Source organism: Lagopus leucura, unplaced genomic scaffold, assembly GCF_019238085.1.
Source record: "Lagopus leucura isolate 7727_CA_CO unplaced genomic scaffold, USGS_WTPT01 Super-Scaffold_1, whole genome shotgun sequence".
Lineage (NCBI taxonomy): Eukaryota > Metazoa > Chordata > Aves > Galliformes > Phasianidae > Lagopus > Lagopus leucura.
In genome coordinates, this window is record NW_024962250.1 from 37,260,103 (window position 1) to 37,279,617 (window position 19,515).

The 19,515-nt window shown below is 43.4% G+C and overlaps 1 protein-coding gene across 2 annotated transcripts in view; it reads right to left on the reverse strand.

The window, feature by feature from the left end:
* Window positions 1–8,657: 8,657 nt before the first annotated feature.
* The window catches only part of SLC38A6 (solute carrier family 38 member 6), a 38,204-nt gene continuing 27,346 nt past the window's right edge, over window positions 8,658–19,515 (reverse strand). The window contains exons 12-16 of one of the 2 annotated variants that reach the window (XM_042892633.1): window positions 19,380–19,480; window positions 16,591–16,715; window positions 15,631–15,775; window positions 15,435–15,529; window positions 8,658–14,234 (exon numbers count right to left, since the gene is read on the reverse strand). In XM_042892633.1, coding sequence (XP_042748567.1) covers window positions 14,154–14,234; window positions 15,435–15,529; window positions 15,631–15,775; window positions 16,591–16,715; window positions 19,380–19,480 — 547 coding nt within the window. In that variant the 3' untranslated portion in view covers window positions 8,658–14,153. Of the gene's footprint in view, window positions 14,235–15,434; window positions 15,548–15,630; window positions 15,776–16,590; window positions 16,716–19,379; window positions 19,481–19,515 lie in introns of both variants that reach the window. The other variant, XM_042892711.1, reaches the window with a different exon arrangement.

Sequence of the window (19,515 nt, forward strand, 5' to 3'; positions counted from 1 at the left end):
ATGTGAGTGCACACGTGCATGCGCTGCACAGCGGGGCCCCACTCCTCCTTTAAACAGCCAATTAAAGCCTACTTTGGCACTTAGCACACGACAGCAGCTTGCAGCACTTAAGCTGCCTAGCACAGTGTGAATTTAATTTGATAAAGGGGCAACTAATAAAGATCTTGGAAGGCCGGTTAAAGTTCATTAAGCTTTTCCTTTCAAGGTACACTTCCCTCCCGTGCTCACGTCTGTATTTTTAAAGCCACGTAATATCCTGCCACCAGAAAAAGGTGCCTGTGTCACATCCCGACAGAGTACATTTAAGGTTCTGCTTCCTGAGTCATCTCAGGCCTCGATTCTTTGCCCAGAAATGTACAGAAAGAGGAGAGCACGTTGGGTTCGTGCGGCTTCTGCAAGGGGAGCTCCGCTCCTGTCACACTGCGCTCCATCCATCCTATTTCTTCTGTGCGACCCGTGGTTCCAGATGGCTTTCATAAACAGATGAGGAGGCTCCTCTGAGTTCACTGGCTTAATGAAGCCCGTATGGCTGACTCATGTAATAAGTATTTAATCATGCTGATGAAAATCATTTTCAAAACTTCCCACCACACACAGTGCCATTCCCTGCACAGCCGTGGAGCTGATAACACAACAGCACAGCCAAGGAGCCTCCAGTCACCAGCGCTTGCTCAGGTGCCATGACTCTCATTACGGAGCTATAAACGTGCACAGGCATCTGTGTATCATCACCATTCTTTGCAAACAAATCACCCACAGAAGTGCCACAGAGTTTTTCAAGCTCCTCATTCTCTGGGCAGCTGTTTCAGGGGTCACTCATGGGTTAACACTTTGGTGTTTATATTTTCTCATTGGTTTCAGTGTGTGCTCTCAAATGCCCATGCCTTAAAAACTGGCCGAGTTTAAGTGGTCTCCATTTGCAAACAAAAGAATGCCAAAATACCTTGCAGATACTGAGTCACCTCTAGCTGGAGTTCATTCCTCTTGTCTGCAGAAGTCCTCAATGCTATGAAGAATGTGGACCTTCATCATTTCCAGATCACAGATCTAAATGAATGCATCTAAGTCCATCACATGGCAACTACGGTGCTGTTGTCACCCAGATCATCCTGCATGGGCTGGAAGAGTCAGTGTCAAGGGTTGCTGACTCATGCAGGCTGCATGTGGCTCTGGGCAGTCTGGTTTGGTGGTTGGCAACCCTGCCCATGGCAGGAGGTTGAAACTAGATGATCATTATGGTCCTTTTCAATCCAGGCTATTCTGTGATTCTATGAAGATCTGAATTTCTTGGGGGAAAGGGTCCAGAACCATTAACTCCTAGGGCTGGATTCACATCCTCATGTTTGTGCTTACAACAGGCTCATTGCTGCTCAGCAGGCCAACGTGCCTGAGAGCTCTGCAAAGAGGAAGAAGATGAACATGCTATCATGGTATGCCCAGGAACTGCTCCATTCCTCATGATTGACTGAATTGCCCTTAGTGCAAAGTAGGTGCTTCTATCCATAGCTGATCTTTGGTGGTTCGCATTCAAAGCTTCAAGACTGGAAAGTCTTCTGGTTAACTTCAACTTGTATTCCTGTAGCACTCAGACACACGCAGCTGCAAATAACTGGGGCATTACAGTCTTACAGGCTTGATAATGAGATCCAGAGTCCACTTTGCACAAGTGCATCATCCTCCCATGCATGGGCTTACAAAGTTTGGAGCTGCAGGATAAAACTCTGCAAGTAATGGCTTTCCACACCTCTTCTCGCCTTTCACTTCAGAGCACCCAATAAAGATGTTGCTGTGATTGTTCAGAACACCTTAAATAAAACTGGAATAGCAGAGAGATCTCAATTTCCACATTTATGACTTCAAACTTCAGAGCTAAACGACACCAAAAAGAGAGCTTAATGCCCATAAATCCTTCAGGGCCACCTGATTCATGACTCAGCCCAAGTGCCCAAGTCCCCAAGAGTCAGGAGGACAACTCTTTAAAACACCGTTTGCTGTTATCACTGGAAACTTTAACCCACTGGTTTCACACTCAGAAGGTTTAAGCTGCAAATGGCAGGTTAGGATTTATGGGCTCCTCTGAACAAAATACGTCAGGGTGGGAAAACTTGACCTAACAGATTTGAGACACGCCTGCCATAAATAACCAATTGATCGGCTGACTAGCAAAGCCATTAGCGGGCGTGAGGTGCCTGCTGAGGTTCAGACACCACATAAAATGCTGGAGGTGCCAGCAAAATGGACACAGCAATTGGCCACGCAGTCATCTGCTTACAAGCTGCCTGTGAGGGCTCGTGAAAAATGGGGTGGCTTTCATCTCATCCTCTTGACATCACGGCTCTGGTGCTAGGATCCAGACTGTCACAGGCAAACGGGGAAGAAAAGAGAGATAAAATGAAAGCTTCATTCTTGAGCAGTAAATCATCCACAGGAGTAGAACTATTTCGAATTAAGTTGGAGAACCTGCCTTGACAGTTGCAGGCAATGAGTCTTTTCTGCTGTAAATCATCACAGCTGCCAAATGGCACCGGTGAGCCTGAGCTAATGGGGCTTTCCACCCCATGAAAAGAGGCAGCAGCAGTCGTAGGAGGAGGAAATTTGACATTCCTGATCATAGGCTGCCAGATGAAATGACCAGGAGTTATGTTTTACTGTCTGAGAATGGACTTGGCCAAGCTCTAGTCCCCCCATTTTATCACCACCAAGGTACATATCTGCATACAGCCTTTGTTCCAAGAAACTCTCCAGCAGTGCAACCTGTAGGACAGTGAGCATCGCTGGAGCAAGGTCTCACCCTAGGCTCCAAGTCTGTGCCCAGAACCCATGGCCTTCCTTTCATCAATGCATTCAAAACATCAAGGGTTGGCTTTACTGGCAACTGGTGTCCTTATGCTGGTTTGGGAGGAAGCTTCTGGGATCTTAGTTCCAAGAAGGCAGCCATTGGATCGCACTTCTGGAAGAAGAGAACAGGCATTGCTTGCTCTGTTCCCTGTGAGTTTGGTTAGTCCTGCCCTTCCAATGCTTTCACCACAACATTCACCACCAAGGTGAATTCTGCAGTGCCCCAGGCCTGCTGGGAAAGGCCTTCCTCTTGCTTGCTTGGGCCTTTAGGCATCTTATAGTTGTGCTTTTATGACATGACAGAGTGAACAATGACCCCGCATTCACTTCTCAGCTACTGAGTGCTCAGCCCAGCTTCCCTCCTTGGTAGCTTCTGTCTTTCTCCCTTTGCACTGCCCAGGTTTTGGAAACCTAACACAGCATTCTGCACAAATATTTTGCTACAGGAGAGAAAGTTCTTGGTTTTGGAAGTGACATTTTAGTGCACCCAGTGCAAATGTTTATAAATACATACCTGCACACAGACACAGCTCTTGTCAAAACACATTCAAAGGATACCTAGGTTCTTTCGTGTATTACATACTCGGGGTGAAAATAACCAGCTATATTTAACCCAGATCCAAGCTTAGACTAAATTATTGTAAAGGTCAATTAAAGAACAGAAAATCTCACTAGCAAAGAGGTAAAAAGCTCCCATCCATCTGCCATTCCACGAGCTTTAACAGAACCAAATCACAGAACAAAAAATTGCAATTAAGTAGGATCTTATATAAAACTTGGTGACAACTCCAAGTTTCTGTACCTGCCAAGGCCTGAATGCAGATGACTGAATTTGGCCTACAGCAGTTGATGGAAACTCCATCACTCACTGCGCTGATGTAGTTGTTTGGAAACCAATGGCTCTTGGCAGAGAAAACACATTTCAGCTTCTGTTGAATGACTGCACACATGATGAGCAGAAGATAGGCCAATAGCCGGCTTTCAGATCTGGATTATGTTTTGGCTGGGACTTAAAGTTCAGGTCTGGGGCCAAACGAAGGCTAGAATTTAACCTGAAACATTATCCTGAAATCACATGGACTCCTCTCCTCAGGTATTGGACCCGGTGGAACCCAGAGATATTTTCTCTCTTGCAACCACTAGCCTGCTCGTTTGGCAGGCGCTGCAGTGCTTGCTGCATTCCTGTTCTTTGGCCCTATATGAGTCAGTTCTGGAAAACTCTTATTTGACCACAACTGGAAAAGAAAAAAACTTTAAAACAAAACATAAAAATACACGAAAATCCCAAGCCCAAACCCACAGATCAAATTTGTCAGGCTGGTTGGAACCACAAAGCCTAGATTTCCACACCAGCAGCCTGCACGAGTCCAGCAGCTCCCACAAGGACCGCCAGCAGCCGGGGGGCTCATGGGGCTGGGACCCCCCTGCAGGCACCCAGCTGGAGCCAGGGAATGATGGGCAGCCTACAGCCAGCCAAATCCCCTTACAAACACCGGGGTTTGTTCTCTGGTCGCCTCGAAAAGCTATTTCCAGATCTTAACTAAATACCTTCCTTCAACCTCAGAGCACCTCCCCAAGTAAACATAACCACCTCCCAGGTTTGGGCCGTATGCAGGAATGGTATTTAGTGCAGGTCACAGCTTAAAATGCCATCAGAAATATCTGGAAGGGCAGGCAGGGTTGGGCTCTGCCATCAGCGGTGCGGTGAGGACACCTCAGAGTGTCTGCTGAGGTTGGGTGGGTGATGAACACCAAAACATTTGTGCAATCAGCAGAAACAAACCCCTGGCTCTGCTCCTCGCTGATTCTCACCATGTCCTGCACACTGGGAACCCATTAGAAAGGCAGCAATGGAAAACCTGGGAAGCGAATCGAAGTGAAGAAAAGCCCTTGGTGTAATTTTACAGCGTGTGAAAGACTTAAAGCAAGAAACACAACCAGATGCCACAAGGAAACTACTTCCAATTAGTTCTGCTTTGTGTTATACCTACTGATGAAAAATAAAAACAAATTTATTCTGTCAACAGCTCTATCTATAGCATAATCCTTAAATGAACTCATCCGTCAAACTGGTCTCCTCTGGCAAAACACATTACAATCCCTGTTTCTCAGCTGTGGGAATCAATCATCTGTTTCCCAAACCCATTGGTCAACATCTCGGGAACCCAATATATTTTTATTGCGCTGAACAAGCCAGTTGCAAGGCACCAACTTCACCACACCACCAATGCACGGCGTGCCCATCTGTGAGCAAACTCTGCTATTTCTATTAAATCATCTATTAAAAGTGTAATGCAGCCCCGGGAGTTTCTTGCAGATGTATCAGCTCAGACAGACAAACTGCAGCGGAGGTTTTAGCTGAAGCCACCTCATGGAGGTTTATTACTTAGATGTATTTTAACTGTTAGAATAATAACTATTATGAATTTCAGTGGGAATTCCTCAAAATAATCTACACTGTTGTTGTCAGTGCAGAAATCCAAGGAGACGTGTTAAGGACACCTGGGTCTTACTGTCTGTGCTCAGGTTGGGTATTAGGAAAAATATTTTCTCTTAAAGAGTGATGCAGTGACACAGCTGCACAGGGAGTGGTGGGGTCACCATGCTGGAGGTGTTCAAGTGCCATGGAGATGTGGCATTGAGGGATGTGGGCAGTGGGCATGGTGGGATGGGCTGGAGTTGAGTGGGGGGATCTTGGAGGTCTTTTCCAACCTGAATGACTCTCTGGCCTTTGCTGCTCTTGGTGTTAGAAGAGCAGCAATATCCTGCCACAGCCTTTGGTTCAAGAGAAACTCCCATCATCCCGCATGGATTTCATTTACCTGGGATATTTGGAATGTTTTTTTCTTACCAGGTTTGATGTTTTTTGATGTTAGGCTTCACCAATGGCTAAACTCTTCAGAGAGATGTAAATAACATTTCCTTGAAGCCTGGGGTGCACACAGAGCTCTCTCCCCACCAATAGGCAGAACTCATTGCTTAATACGATCAGCTTGCGTCAACGCATGGACCCCTAAAAGCACCATGGGAAGCTGACCAAGTAACAAAGCCTAATGAAAAAGGAGTGTTTTACTCACATTTTTAACAACATCAGAGTTTACTGAACGGTTGGGCCAGCAGCAGATTGGAGAAAATTAAGGCATGCCTGCAGCGTGGCAACCAACCTCTTCCAGCGTGAAGACTGAGCGTGGCCAAACTCCAGGGACCTGTGTGCTCACTTCAACAGGTATGAAGTCTGTGCTGTAGGGGCCCACTGATGCACTCAGAGATCAATACATTTCACTGCAGAGACAAAGGATTCATTTTGTCAGTTTCGTGCCTCCAGCATCAACATCCTTGGGAGGAATGAAAAGCTGCCAGCAGGGCAGGCTGAAAAACAAAGCAAACAAGATACCCGTGATTGGAGAGCCCATCCATCTCCTTGCCCTCACTGGCTCATCATTCAAAAGCAAATGAAGCTACGGAACTATGGCATCACCAAACGCAAGCATGGAAACCCTGAGTCAGCCCCACACTGTGTGTGTGGTTTCACAGCGATGCACTGAACACACCTTTGCTTTGCTTTGCTATGACTAAGGTCTGCTCTCCAACCACAAAAGAAGAATTGTTGTTTTCGAAGATGCAGTTTTGTCTACTGGCACAAGCTTACAGCCTAAAGCTTCTACATGGATACCAGGTGTAGCTACCTCATATTGTGCCACTCATAAATATGAGAGCAGATACTTGAATTGGGTGGAGACATTTGCACCCCGGGGACCTGCCCTGACTGCTCATGCCCCTCACAGCCCCGAAGCTGTTGCTCATCCCCACTATAAATAAATATCCCCCCAACCCTCCTCACTCCCCAACCCCCAGTGGGGCACCAGCTGCTTCACCCCCAGCAGGACATCAGGCCCTGAGCCCTGGGACATCCCAGCTGGCTCTCCCAGAGGCACCGGCAGATTAGCAGCTCTATTTTTCAAGCGGCCCCTCTAGCTTTCATTCAGTTTGCAGGAATTCCAGGCAAGTTGGCAGGGCAAGCAGGTCTATATATAAACCCCAGTGGCCATTTCGTCAAGCAAAGCGTGATGAGCAAATGGCCTCAGTACCTGGAATGCAGCTTTGTGCAACTGACAGGTCAGCAAAGCAGCTGATATCTCTCCTCGCAGCACAATGGGGATAACACAGATTCCATCAGCACTATTTTTTTCCTAACCTGCTGTGCACTAAGAAATTTATTCTAGGAACATTAGGGAGCAGGGGGGTAAAAATAGATGTGCAGGTTCAGCAAATGGCTCTCTCTACTCCTTGCACTTCAACTTTTTTTGCAGAGAATGGATGCAGAAAGTCGTGCTGAGCTCTGTGTTCAGCAGTTCCAGGGAAGGACACAGCTGCTCTGCAGGTTCCCGGCAGCCTGGGCACTTCTGTGCTTGCGATTCAAACTGGAAAGATGGGTTTCAAAGACGAGGAATTTCACTCTGTGAAATATCAACCTCTGGAATATTAAAATTTGCAGAAGCACTGCAGCTCAGATACTTTCTAACAACCTCATTTCAGCAAATGGCTTCTAGAGAGCTCTTTCATCAGCACGCCCTACCAGCTGGGGAAACGCCACCTAATGCCCTGCTTCTGGATCAGGCATGAAACAAAAGGACAGAGGACAGAGCCAAATTGAGTAGGACAGAGGGCAGCAGGGCCTGAGGTTTTCCTGGCCCTTGGCTCCAGCCCTGCAGCATCTGAGCCCTGCAAACTACATCCAAGATCCCTCCATCATCCCCACATGTAGAACCATAGAATCACAAAGGTTGGAAAAGACCACTAAGATCATCTAGTCCAAGTGTCAACCCAACCTTGCCGTGCCCACCAAATGTGAAAATCCCAATATCAAATGCAACTACCTGGGAGGGAGGCTCCAGCATGGACCCAGTCTCCAAATTTCTCCACTCTCCTCTGGCCAAATCCTTCATTTGCTACATGACAAAATGGAGCCCTAATTTCCACACTGGTCTCCAGAAAAGTAGTTCAACAACCTGGGCCAATCAGACTCCCATAGATCATATAAATCTAGTGCCTTTGATTATTACATCATGCCAGAAAACTGAAATGCAAGTCAGATGGTTAAGGCATTACTGTGAAGACTCAACAATGCAAACCTCCCCAAAATGTTTGCTGCGCTGACAATAGGAGTGTGACATCATGTGCAAACAGGCCTTAAATCTAAACCAGGTGCAGTGAGCTGCCTGGCTTCCCAGGGCTGCTGTGTGAACCACGAGCCTGCAAGTGGCAATGCTGGAGGCAAGAGGAAGGCCAAGCCGGGATAGAACTCATTCAGCAGCACCAGCAAGTATGAGCAGCTGCCGCAGGGCAGCACCGAATTCTGCATCACATATGAAAAATGCAGCTGTGGGGCCATTTGTACCAATTCTAGTTGGGGGGAATTTTATAAATGAGATACAAATTTGCTGATGCTCGTTTCCATGCAATGAGCACGCTTCCATTCTTCTACCTCTGTTATCAAGTCCGTAGCAGAGTAACGAGGTTGGTCCATACAACTGCCCTCTTCAGGACTGCCTCATACTGAAGGGTTTAGGGGTGCGTAACACAAAGGTTGGCAGCCAGGACAGCTGTCAGGGAGCACAGTAGGCCCTTCCCTTCCATGATGCTGTGGTTGCCAGTTTCCTCAAGCAGTCGTCCACCTTTCCTTGGCCATGGAGATGCTATAGCCTGAGCTGGGGTAACAGCAACAAATTTGCACTTCTGGAACCGACAGCAGAGCGCAGCGTCGGCTTCACTTTGCTTTCCACACTATGCACAGGAAGCAAAGATGAGCAGCAAATGAGTTATGCAAACACTGTTCTTTATTTTCTGTTTTTCTTGGAACACGCCGCGGCTGCTCCATTGAAATCTGTGGGAGGAAGAACTCGAAACAGGAAATGCATGGCACACAGATCAGATGTTCACGAGGTATTTTTTACATACAGATGGCTTCTTTTAAAAAAGAAAACTTCAATTCCACATTAAGCACAGTTGAATGATCACTTTTGAAACACAAATACTAAAAACATCACCACAAACTGTAAAAATTAGGCAGCTCTTCTTCAACAGTGGAAACTGTCTCTCAGTGGCAGTCATTGGGAAGTAGATGCGTCCCAAAGCTCCATGGAATGCAGAACAACTATAATGAATGCTTTCAACATCAAAGGCAATGTAAAACAATGATTCTGTGTTAAGTGTTAAATCCAATTAGGAGAGGAGTTCTACAGCAATCAATGTTATTGTAACTCCTGGATTGACCTAAAGCTGAAGCTTTAATTAGAGTGCATTAGGATGCCCACTACTGAGCTAACGTTAATCTTCATTTCTGCACGTAGGGACAGTTGGAAACAACGTGATTAATCTTCATGTCTTTGCAGGGATGCACTGGTACAATGTCCACCTCCTCCTACTGTTTATAGGAAGCAAATAAAGAAGACAGGCTGCTGAATTTGCAGAATTCCAAATTCAGAACCTCACTCTGGCTCTGTAAGAGTGTTGGAGCCAGCTCAACACACCTGTGTTCAAGGTGAAATAATCACTTGTATCCAGAACAGGCACAGCTCTGTCCTCACATGTTGTGTGCCTTGCTGAATCTGCATGATGATGCTAATGAAAATTGCCATATTCCATAGAGATAATCCTAAAAATTAATTTTATGAAATTATTTTTAAAAAGATTGGCCATTTTGGATCAGGCCCACCCAGGTCTATAACCTGCTCTACTGCTGCCCAATGGAGGTACACACAGGCAGATGGTTCCTCCGAGTCCTCTCAGCCTCCACGAACTGCTGGGTTCAGAGCACTGATTTCCAGATCCTTACCACGAGGACCGTTTGTGCACAGTCAGAAATACAGCAATAAAGAACAAGCCTGCATCCTCTCCCATGCGAACAACGAGTTTACAAGCAGGGTGGGATGTAACATCTGCCCTAGCAGCTCAAGCACAGAGATCCTGTTGCACCGTTGTGCCTCCGTGCTCAGGGGAAGGTGAAGAGAGGGGCAGAGAGGAGAGGATGGTATCACAGAGGTTCGGTTTACACTGCACAGGGACATGAGAGAACTTTAAACAAACTGCAGTGAAAGTCAGTATTGAGATGCCTAAAAAGAAGGGAATAAACAGTGAGCACTGAGCACAATGCACACACAGGCTGTAGGCACTCAGTGTGCAGTGCTCCCTTCTGCAATGCTGCTTATAAGAGACACCACCAGCCCAGCTAACCACAGTGCATCTGAAACCTGAGCAGCCTTTACACGGGCACAGAATGGAAACAGGAGAACGAGAGAAAACAAATCAAAGGCTACTGACTCATTTTCATCTCTCACATTGTTCTCCTCGTGCAGCTGGGGAAAGGCAACCTTTCCAAGCCAGGTCAGAAATGCTAAGGGATCCTTTCTAGCCGAGGCTTCAGAAAATAGAAAGGTATACACATAATAAAGCAGAACCACTGAAGTGCACCAATTTGGAAATATAACAACAACAAAAAAAATCTGTATACAAGTTTAAAGAAAAATATATTTAAAAGCGTGTGAGAGTGGAGCTCAACAGAACTCATGCTTGTGTACTGCTGTAGTGAAACCCTTACAGGACATAATGCACAAACAGTCTGGGGAAGACTGAGACTAAAAATAGTGTCCTTACTCTGTTTCTGAATTGTGGAAAACGAATGCACCTTTTCCTAAATTTAGCAGCAATAGTTCTCTCCTTCTGCCCCTCTCCTCAGGTTTTAAGTTACACATCATAGGACCCTCTTAAAAGCAGCAGCATTTCTCTTTTGCAAACGGAAGATAACAGCGTTCAGCAAACCGGTGTGCTTCCATCCCTTCTGCACCACAGCCAAAATGTAATAATAGAGCTCCAGCAGAGGTGCGAATTGCTTCCCTTCATCCTCACGGAACATTAACTTCACACACTGGTATTCATCAGCCCAATGCTACCTACCAGGGCAGTCAGTTAACAGCCTGGCTCATGTACCCAGAGCTTAAAACCAGTAATGCAGTAATTTCCATAGCATTACAGGAATCAGCTGTAAAACCGACGCCTTATTTCAAGCATTTTCTCAGCCCCATCTTTTAACATGATGCACACAAACCCAACTGTGCAGATATAGGGGATTGCAGGGCAGGGCAGACTCAGTTTTTTTCTCTGGGAGAAACAAAGAGCAAAAGCTCAGCAGAATCTTGCCAACTTTCTGTACCTTCACAGATGATGTAAATCTTCCACATTAAGTCCTGCTGTTCAGAGTTTAAAATAAAGTGCCTGCAATGATGTCTTACAACTACTATTGAATAGTAAGCTGCGAGACCATGATATATGAGAAACGGTTTTCATAAAACCTCACAATTCTAAGAAATATTCTTCCTAATTTCTAGCATCTTACAAAATATATCTACAGTTCACTGATGTGAATGTAAGGTCTCCTGTTTTCCTAAGTTTTGGTTCAGTTAGAAAATCATTTCCTGATCTGCAGCTATCATTGATTTCTCAAGGTACACTTCATATGAAATAGATACTCAGGTTTTTGCACTGCTGCCAGAGATGCTCTGCCTGACAGAATCCCCACAGCCAACAAAGCCTGGGAGCACAAAGCTATCAGAGGGCAGCCACAGGCAGGAGGGGCTACACCTGATTATCAAGAACTGAAAAGGAAGGGTGAACTGCAAGGACAAAGGCAAGATGGACAGCCCCAATCCCTGATACTCACACGGTGCTGAGAAACTGTCTGACCAACCCCTTGATCACAGGAGGCCAGACAGCTCTCAAGTTAGAAGCATCCCAAGTGCACAAAGATGGAGAGTGAGGTTTGTGAGAAAAACACTGATCTAATGGCTGCTGTGGCCTTAAAAAGGCAGTCCAACTCCATCCTCCTTCCCTTCCCTGTCTCCAAGAGAGCTCACTTTGTTCAGTTTTTGGCAGATAACTCATCATCTTTCCAGGTTTTCTGCTAGTGAAACTGAGCAGGAGCCACCACTATGCCAGTGCCATAGGAGGAAGCTGAGTGTCTACCCAGGAGTGGACATGCTGTTTCTGGTAGTGACCTCACCTTGTGTCATGAAACCCCAGGTATAAACTTTGTGATAAAAACACCTGCAATCTTTTTCAGAATACAGTGTACTGACTTATAAAGAATGGGGATCCTAACAAAACTCCTGAATTAGTTCCTATGCCTCATCACTCGAGTCTATTTTTGCATTAAACTCCTAAGCAGAAGAACATTCCCCAGGCAAAAGGATTCCTGAAGCAGTACCAACTGCACACTAAAACCACCTGGGTGCCTGCAGGCCATCTATCAAAAAGGAAAAACATCTTACGGATCCCAAGAGTTGAGTGATCTGCTGGCACTGAAGTCAGAGAAGGCACAGCTTGCCAGCTCAGGAACAGAGATGTTGGTTCCAACTCTGCTATTTTCTGTTCCTCCCTATTACACAGGGAAGGATCAAGCGCATTCTCTCTGGGTTATGTTGAATTTGGCACATCTTTTTCTGGAGAGCCCAGTGCTCCCTGCAGCCACTGGCACAGGCAGCCACGCTTTCCCAAGGCAGTCAGCTTACAAGTGAAGTCCTTCCAAGCTGAAATCAATCTTCAGGTTGCTCTACAGCCACCAGCAGTGAGGAGCTGAGTTACCAGCTATCGTGACAACATTAACAAAAATTAAAAATCAATACTTGAAAGACTGAATGCTGCCTCTCCTGCATCATGGGAAAATATGACTGTTTATGCAAGAAGTGCATGAAGTGCCTTTGGGAATGGCACAGATACGATTTTGCTGTAGCTTTATTGCTCACCTTTAGTTTCTGGCCCCAGTTTTGCACAGGAACTTAAGACAGACCTGCTGCTAAGAGGTTAGAAATGTCAGTTTCTAGGGCGTCTTCCGTATCTCAAATGAGAAAACATATGTCAACATATTAACAGAACTGTTTCAACAGGATTTTCTAGCTAGAGTCAACTAATTTACTGTTCACCTTACGGACAGAAACATTTCCATAAATGTCATACACTAGCTTCTTTCATGTTACACAAATGAATTAATTTACTATGTTTCATTTGTATTTCATTCCAATTCTCAGATGTAAAAGTGCTAAGCTAAATTAAAAGAAATACTGCATCTGGAAATAATGAAGAATTTTCCCACTCTCTAAATCTTGCTGTGAGTCTGAGGTCTGATTTCTGAACTTTACATAAAGCATTTCTGCGGAGGCTTAACTTCTTCAGGGTATAAAGTCTCTCAAGAGATTAGGCTATTCTAAAGACATCAGACTCCATCTGATAGTAGCAAATTTAAGGAAGCTTACCATGATATTAGTAGAATGAAAGCAGTGGCTGATATGAGGGACTTCTGTGGTGGGCACCCCATACTATATGTAACAAAGCCCAGCTGGTGTTGAAAACTACATTCACGATTCATTTAGACAGAAAAAAATTGCAATTACAAAAGGGTGTGTGAATGTTTCGAGATTTGGGGTAAAATCAAGGTTCCATAAACATAAAATCTCCTTTGCCTTTAGGACAGCAGAATGCCACCTTTCAAGTCCAAATGTACAGCAGTACATAAAACACAGATACGTTCTACTTCAAATAGGAAACACTGGTAGAAATGGGAGTGAGAGAGAAAAAGAAAAGTCTCCCGCTGGCAGGAATACTGAGGTAATTTGAATAATACTGAATTAACTGAAAGTGATCAGTTATTAACTACAAACAGAATCACTAATGCTGCAAGAACTTATTATGCTGGATGGGCAAAAGCTGCTCATTTAAAAATTACTTCAATATGATTCAAGTACACAGGAGGTATAAAACAAGAATACACTTCTCATGATGTGCCCATTAAACTGGACTAAGATGGCTGGCCTCTGAATATGTATTAGGATAAATTAGGGTAAACACTTGGAATCAGTCAGTTCCTAATATCAACTGGCTGAACTTTTGGAAATCATAAAGCAACAGCAGTCTTCTAAGTAGTCTGCAGTCTGCTAAGATAATATGCTGTATGCACATCACAACTGATTTAAAATCCATCTCATTCTCTTTAAAAGAAAAGCTGTCTTAAGGTTCTGCATTCATTCACCACGTGCTCCAAACCATCTTTGTGTAGCAGGAATTATCAAGAGATCTTTGTACCTGCCACAAGAGCATCATTAAGAAGTAGTATTTTAGACTCAAGAGTAATGAAGGAACATCACCAACAGGCTGAAAAAGTGTTATTTCTTCTGAAGATGGTTGCTGTCAGTGCTTTCTGTAGGCTGTCCGTATCTCTGGGTCTTGCTGTCCTCCTGAAGCCCACTTTGGAAAGTAACCACATGGCATCACTGATTAATCCAATTGAGGATTATCAGAATTAAACTGAGCAGACCAACACAAACGCCAAAAATAAGCAATGCACATGCCTGTGAAGAAAGAAGGAAAATATCTGTATCACTGAAAATAAAAAAAACTGTGTAAGAACAGGTTTAAACAGTGTGTTTTAAAACAGTCTTTCATGCTGCAAATTAGTCTTCAAACACAAGGTATTTGCTTAGAATGAAATGAAACTAAGTCTGCTCAAGGATAGTTTCACTGGGCACTCTCACAATGGCTTGGTTCACTTGCACTGTGCCCCTGAGAACTGTACAGATCTGCTTGAATAAACACAACTGTGAATGAATGAAGGAAATTAATTTGTATTTTATTCAAAATGGTTGAAAGACCATCATCACTGGATTTTCTTTCAGGTTCCCTGTTTCATCAACATGAGAGCAGTCCTACGAGTCATAGCAATGGCAGATGGTCACAGCATAGGCACTCTCACCGTTTTTAGGACGAGAGGTGATACCTTTCAGTTGTAGCAGGGAAGATTCAGTTTGGATATTAGGAAAAATTCCTTCTCAGCAAGAGTGGTGATGCAGGGGCACAGCTGCCCTGGGAGTGGTGGGGTCACCATCCTGGAGGTGTTCAAGAACTACAGAGATGTGGCACTGAGGGATGTGGGCAGTGGGCACGGTGGGGGTGGGTTGGGGTTTGACTTGAGCATCTTAGTGGTCCTTTCCAACCTGGATGCCATGATTTGAGACCCTGCCATGACACTGGGCTGAGCAGTGGCTAAAAAGAAGACAAGCACAGCTGCAGTGCAAAAAGCAGGCTGCTGCACAAATTCCAATTAGAACTCAACCAAATGTGCCAAAAGAGAAACCATAAAAGAAAAAAAACAACATGGTTTTGAGGAGGCTTAAATAGAAAACAAGCATAAACACTGTTTCACTTAAACACAGTTTGGCTTTGTTCCAGCTGCCCAAACAACATCAGAGTAATGCGTAAAAACCACGGAGAAACTGGATTAAAAATCAACATCTGAAAACTATAGAGAAAAGCATGTATTCAGATCAACAGACCAGAATACAGACACTCTGCTATTCGGAGAGGTCTTGTAAAAAAGGAGTTTCAGACACAGCAGAGCTAACGTGAACAATAAAAGAAAACGCTCACAGATTTTGTGAACTGCATTGCAAACTGGAACTTTGCCCATTAGATTACGTTCTCTCCAGTGCATTAAAATGTATCTAAAATGAGCCTCTTTAAATGCAATTAGTACATGCACAGAAAAAGCATACCCCGAGTTTGTGTGGTGACAGAAAGTCCTCTCTGCTGAGCTTAAGATAAAACAGTCCAGGATACACAAAAAGCAAACATGTCGATGTGGTTGAACCTATAAGAACCAGAAAGACTTCAATCAGAGCACGACTGGAACACAGTGGCTCAGTGCAATTCTGAACTTCTCAAAGATAATAATAAAAACCCACAACTTACCAACGACTCCGAATACATTTTTAATGTCTGGCACATACAGTGCAAACAAAACAATGATTGTATTCAGAAGTAAAGTGACAAGGATGTGGCCAATCCAAGACATGGGAAGGTGAGAGAAAAACACCATCAATACAGCCTTCCTCGCCTACATAAAATGAAAAGGAACACAGAATGGGTAAATGAACACAGGTACTTCTTTTTTAATCTTATTCAATTTCACAAATGGGTATAAAGAATTTTACCATACGAGATGCAAAAGAACATTTTAACTCGAAATGCAAAAATCATTTAATAATAGTTAAATTACGTCTTTTTCTCTCTGTAGCATGGAATTAACTTCAAAATTGAAGCACTATCACGTGGCCATTGGTCCTGAGAACAATTCCTGCTGGGACAAGTAAAGGTTTGGGGTCCAATAGTGTGCTGCCAACTGGTATGTAACCCAGGGTGCTTACCTAGACATAGTTTTGACTATTGTGTTTGGTTTATTTTTCATAACTGAATGAATTCTCTCAAATCTACCATGGTATTGATAAGCTAAAGCAGTATTCTTGCAGTGAAATAAGTCAATATGTGTTTTCAATTTACGATGAAATTGAGTTTTCAAGTATAAGTGTGTTTGTGTGTGTGTGTGTGTGTGCGTGCAGAAAGGAAAACCTAAGTCAGCAAAACTCAATTTAGGAGAAAAAAAAATCAAACTAAATAAACTTCAGAAGTTCTGAATTCTCTAAATTAAAAACAATGCTGTGGGCTAGTTTTAATCTGAAATCTGTCTCTAGAGCACAAATTAGCTTAGCGGCTCGTTGTTATTTTGGAGCTCTCATGGAACACATGCAAATCTGTGGTCTTTGATCAATCACTTGACAAGTGAATAAGATACACGGGACTAGATGTGTCTCAGATATTACAGCCTGCAAAGCATTAGTGTTAGCATTGCTTATGCCAGAGAGGAGTACTTACTGGGAAGTGGATTAGAGGGACTGTCAGAAGCACGGAGAACAGTATGGCCAGTTTAACAGTCATGATGACAGTATCATGTGGCAGGTAACTGCTGTAACCTCGCAGCAATTCAGAGTCCACTTTGTCTGAAAAGCAGAAAAAGGAATTCTCCTCTAAATCATTTGAGAACTAACGGGAAGTAATGAGCAACATGTATGAAGCTTACATTCAAACGGACCGATCTGCTTGTGAGTACTGCACAGCGGAGGGGACTGTATATAAACCCTGCTGATAAACCAGCTAAAACTGATTTGCAACCTAGAGAAAACAGAAAACAATCTGTGCAAGAGGCAAGGTGCTGTAGAGACTCTGCTGAACTAAAAGCCATCTAAGTGAAGATGAAGGAAATATGGAAAAGGAAGGTTTAAAAAGAAAGCCATTCCAAGCTTGCAGATACGTGTTCTGAAACTTTCAATCCATTCACTAGAAAAGTAATTTTTAATCTTATCTGAATTTTACCATGTTAGCTAGACTTAAAATAAAAGACAAGTTTTAGTGGCCTGAAGGGATGAGCAAACAGCAGAAGTAAAACCTAGAAAACTGCTGAAAATATCTCCAATAACTGAAGAAAACATACACCTGTCAGTATGCATAAGCCTTAGACAATTCCTATAGGAGTATTTTAAACAGACAACAAAAAGCACTATTCACAAATTAAAATGTAGGTTTAATTAAAGTCAGGATGACTGGATTGACTGAACCTTGACAAAAGCTCTGAAACTTAAGAAGGGGTTTCACTAATGAACAAAGAAAATGCATCTGGGCTGCTTGAGCTTTCTATCACAACTCTCTAGCAGTGCTGTAAGCAGCACCACTACTGCACTGAGCAAGTCAGAGTTCTGGAAGTGGTCTGTCTGCTCCTCCCACTCCGAGTGCTTTGTTGGGCTTCAGAACAGACCAAATTTCCACCCAAGTGCAGGCGCTGCATTGAGTTTCAAATTCACAGAAAACAGTACAAAACTTCTGAGCCACAGAACGATGAAATATGACTCATTTCAAAGAAGGAACTCCTTCTTTGTTTTCAATTTAAAATAAAATGTTTTACATTTTCCTGGACTGGTATTTTAGGAACAGAAAACAGATTCCCCCTATTTAAAGAACTAAGTTAATTAAACAAGACAACCAAAAAGTTAAAAAAGGAGCAGAAGCTTGGAAGGGAAAAATGTAATCTCTTGCAGACATTCACTGTTGGTTCTGATGTTTTGGGCTCTTGAGTTTAAGAATTACTGAAAGAAATCATGCTTCCAGAAAACCAGAAATATTCAGTGACACAAACTAATAGACTGCAGTCAAAAGGCTTTGCCTCAAAGAAATGATGCAGTGGAAGTAATCGGAACTGGGTCAGTTTCTATGAATTATTGTATTTCATTTTTGCTGAGATGTGACCTGGAGACAGATGGTTATCCCAGAGTGACTGCTGAATCTCTCATAGTGATGCTTCAAGTTTGAATTCCCTACAAAGTCACATGGAAACAGCAACAATAATATATGCTACTAGGAGCTTCAAGACTCCCCACTTAATATTTCAAAGGATTCTGTGCCAAGGGAATGCTTTCTGAAGTTATGGTCAGACATACAGTAATGCTTGGGAAACAAGGTGCAAAATTGCTCTCAATTTTGCAATTTTTAGCTGCTAAAAGCCAAATTCTTGCTGTATACTGTAGTAACATTACTGTAGTGTTGTTGTCTTAAAAGAGGCACTCACCTGCTTCTGCCAAAATTATGATGGACCTTTTAAAAAACAAGAGCCACTATGTAGGTAAGAGTTGTGACATCTGAGTGTTGGTAAAATGCAATACCACCCCTCACTTACGTGTGAACTCAACTGAAAAACTGCACCCAAATGTATACTGAAGTGCAGCTGTAACACTGGTAGTGCAGTACGTTGTCATGTCAGCTCTAGAGCAAATGGAACTGAAAGGTATCCATGGAACTGGTCAGGGCAGTTTTATATCCCACTCTTCTGTTTGGAAAATGAAAAGGCATATTCTTCAAGTGCCGTGTTGACGATATCTCTAAGAAATGTGCTTTTCTTGGTTCATTATGTGCATCAAACAGACACCATTTCTGACTCAGGAAACGCACACAAGGCAATTTACTGAAGATAGGAAGCATGTGCTGGGAAGCTTTGAGCTCCACATTTTTAATTTCTTTCCTAGCCTTTTGTCCCTGCCCTCTGCTGAAGCCAAGACACGAAATTAGATTGCTCCTTCATCTGTTTCAGACCTTCTAAGTTTCTTGTTGCCAGTTAATTCTTTTCTGTGTTTACCTTACACATTAACAAAAAAAAAGCATAATGAAAAATTCATTTTGTGTAATCCTTTAAAATAAAGCTTTATGTTAGGAAAGGAACAAATCTTTCAGCAGATTTCTAGTGAAACAGCTAGTGCTAGCTCTGATAAATTTGTAAAAAACCCAGAAGCAAAACAAGGAAGCAATACATGCTTTGTTCCCAAGCTGTATCAGACAGGACAAGCATGCCTCCAAAAATTCATGTCTCCCCAGCATTAGGGCTAGTTTCTCATGGGTCACACTCATATCTTGCGTGCAGAGTATCTCTGAGCATAAACCCTGCAATTACATGTTGAGAAGTCAGTGGTACTACAACACTTTGGGAGATTCTCCATGGGACTAAGATCTATGAGGATCCCAGTGTATTGATGCATAAGCAAGCCTGAAGTACTGAAGACAATGCATGTATCATTTATTATAACACTGCATTCTAGAGAATACTTCAAAAATATACTCACCATAAAATGTCAGATACCCAAACAAAGCAGACATAAAGTAAATTATGAAACTCAGGCCAATTCCTGTGACAGCTACATTCTGCATTCTACTTTTGGATGGACTGGAAAAAAAAAAAAAAAAAAAGAAGTGTTGATT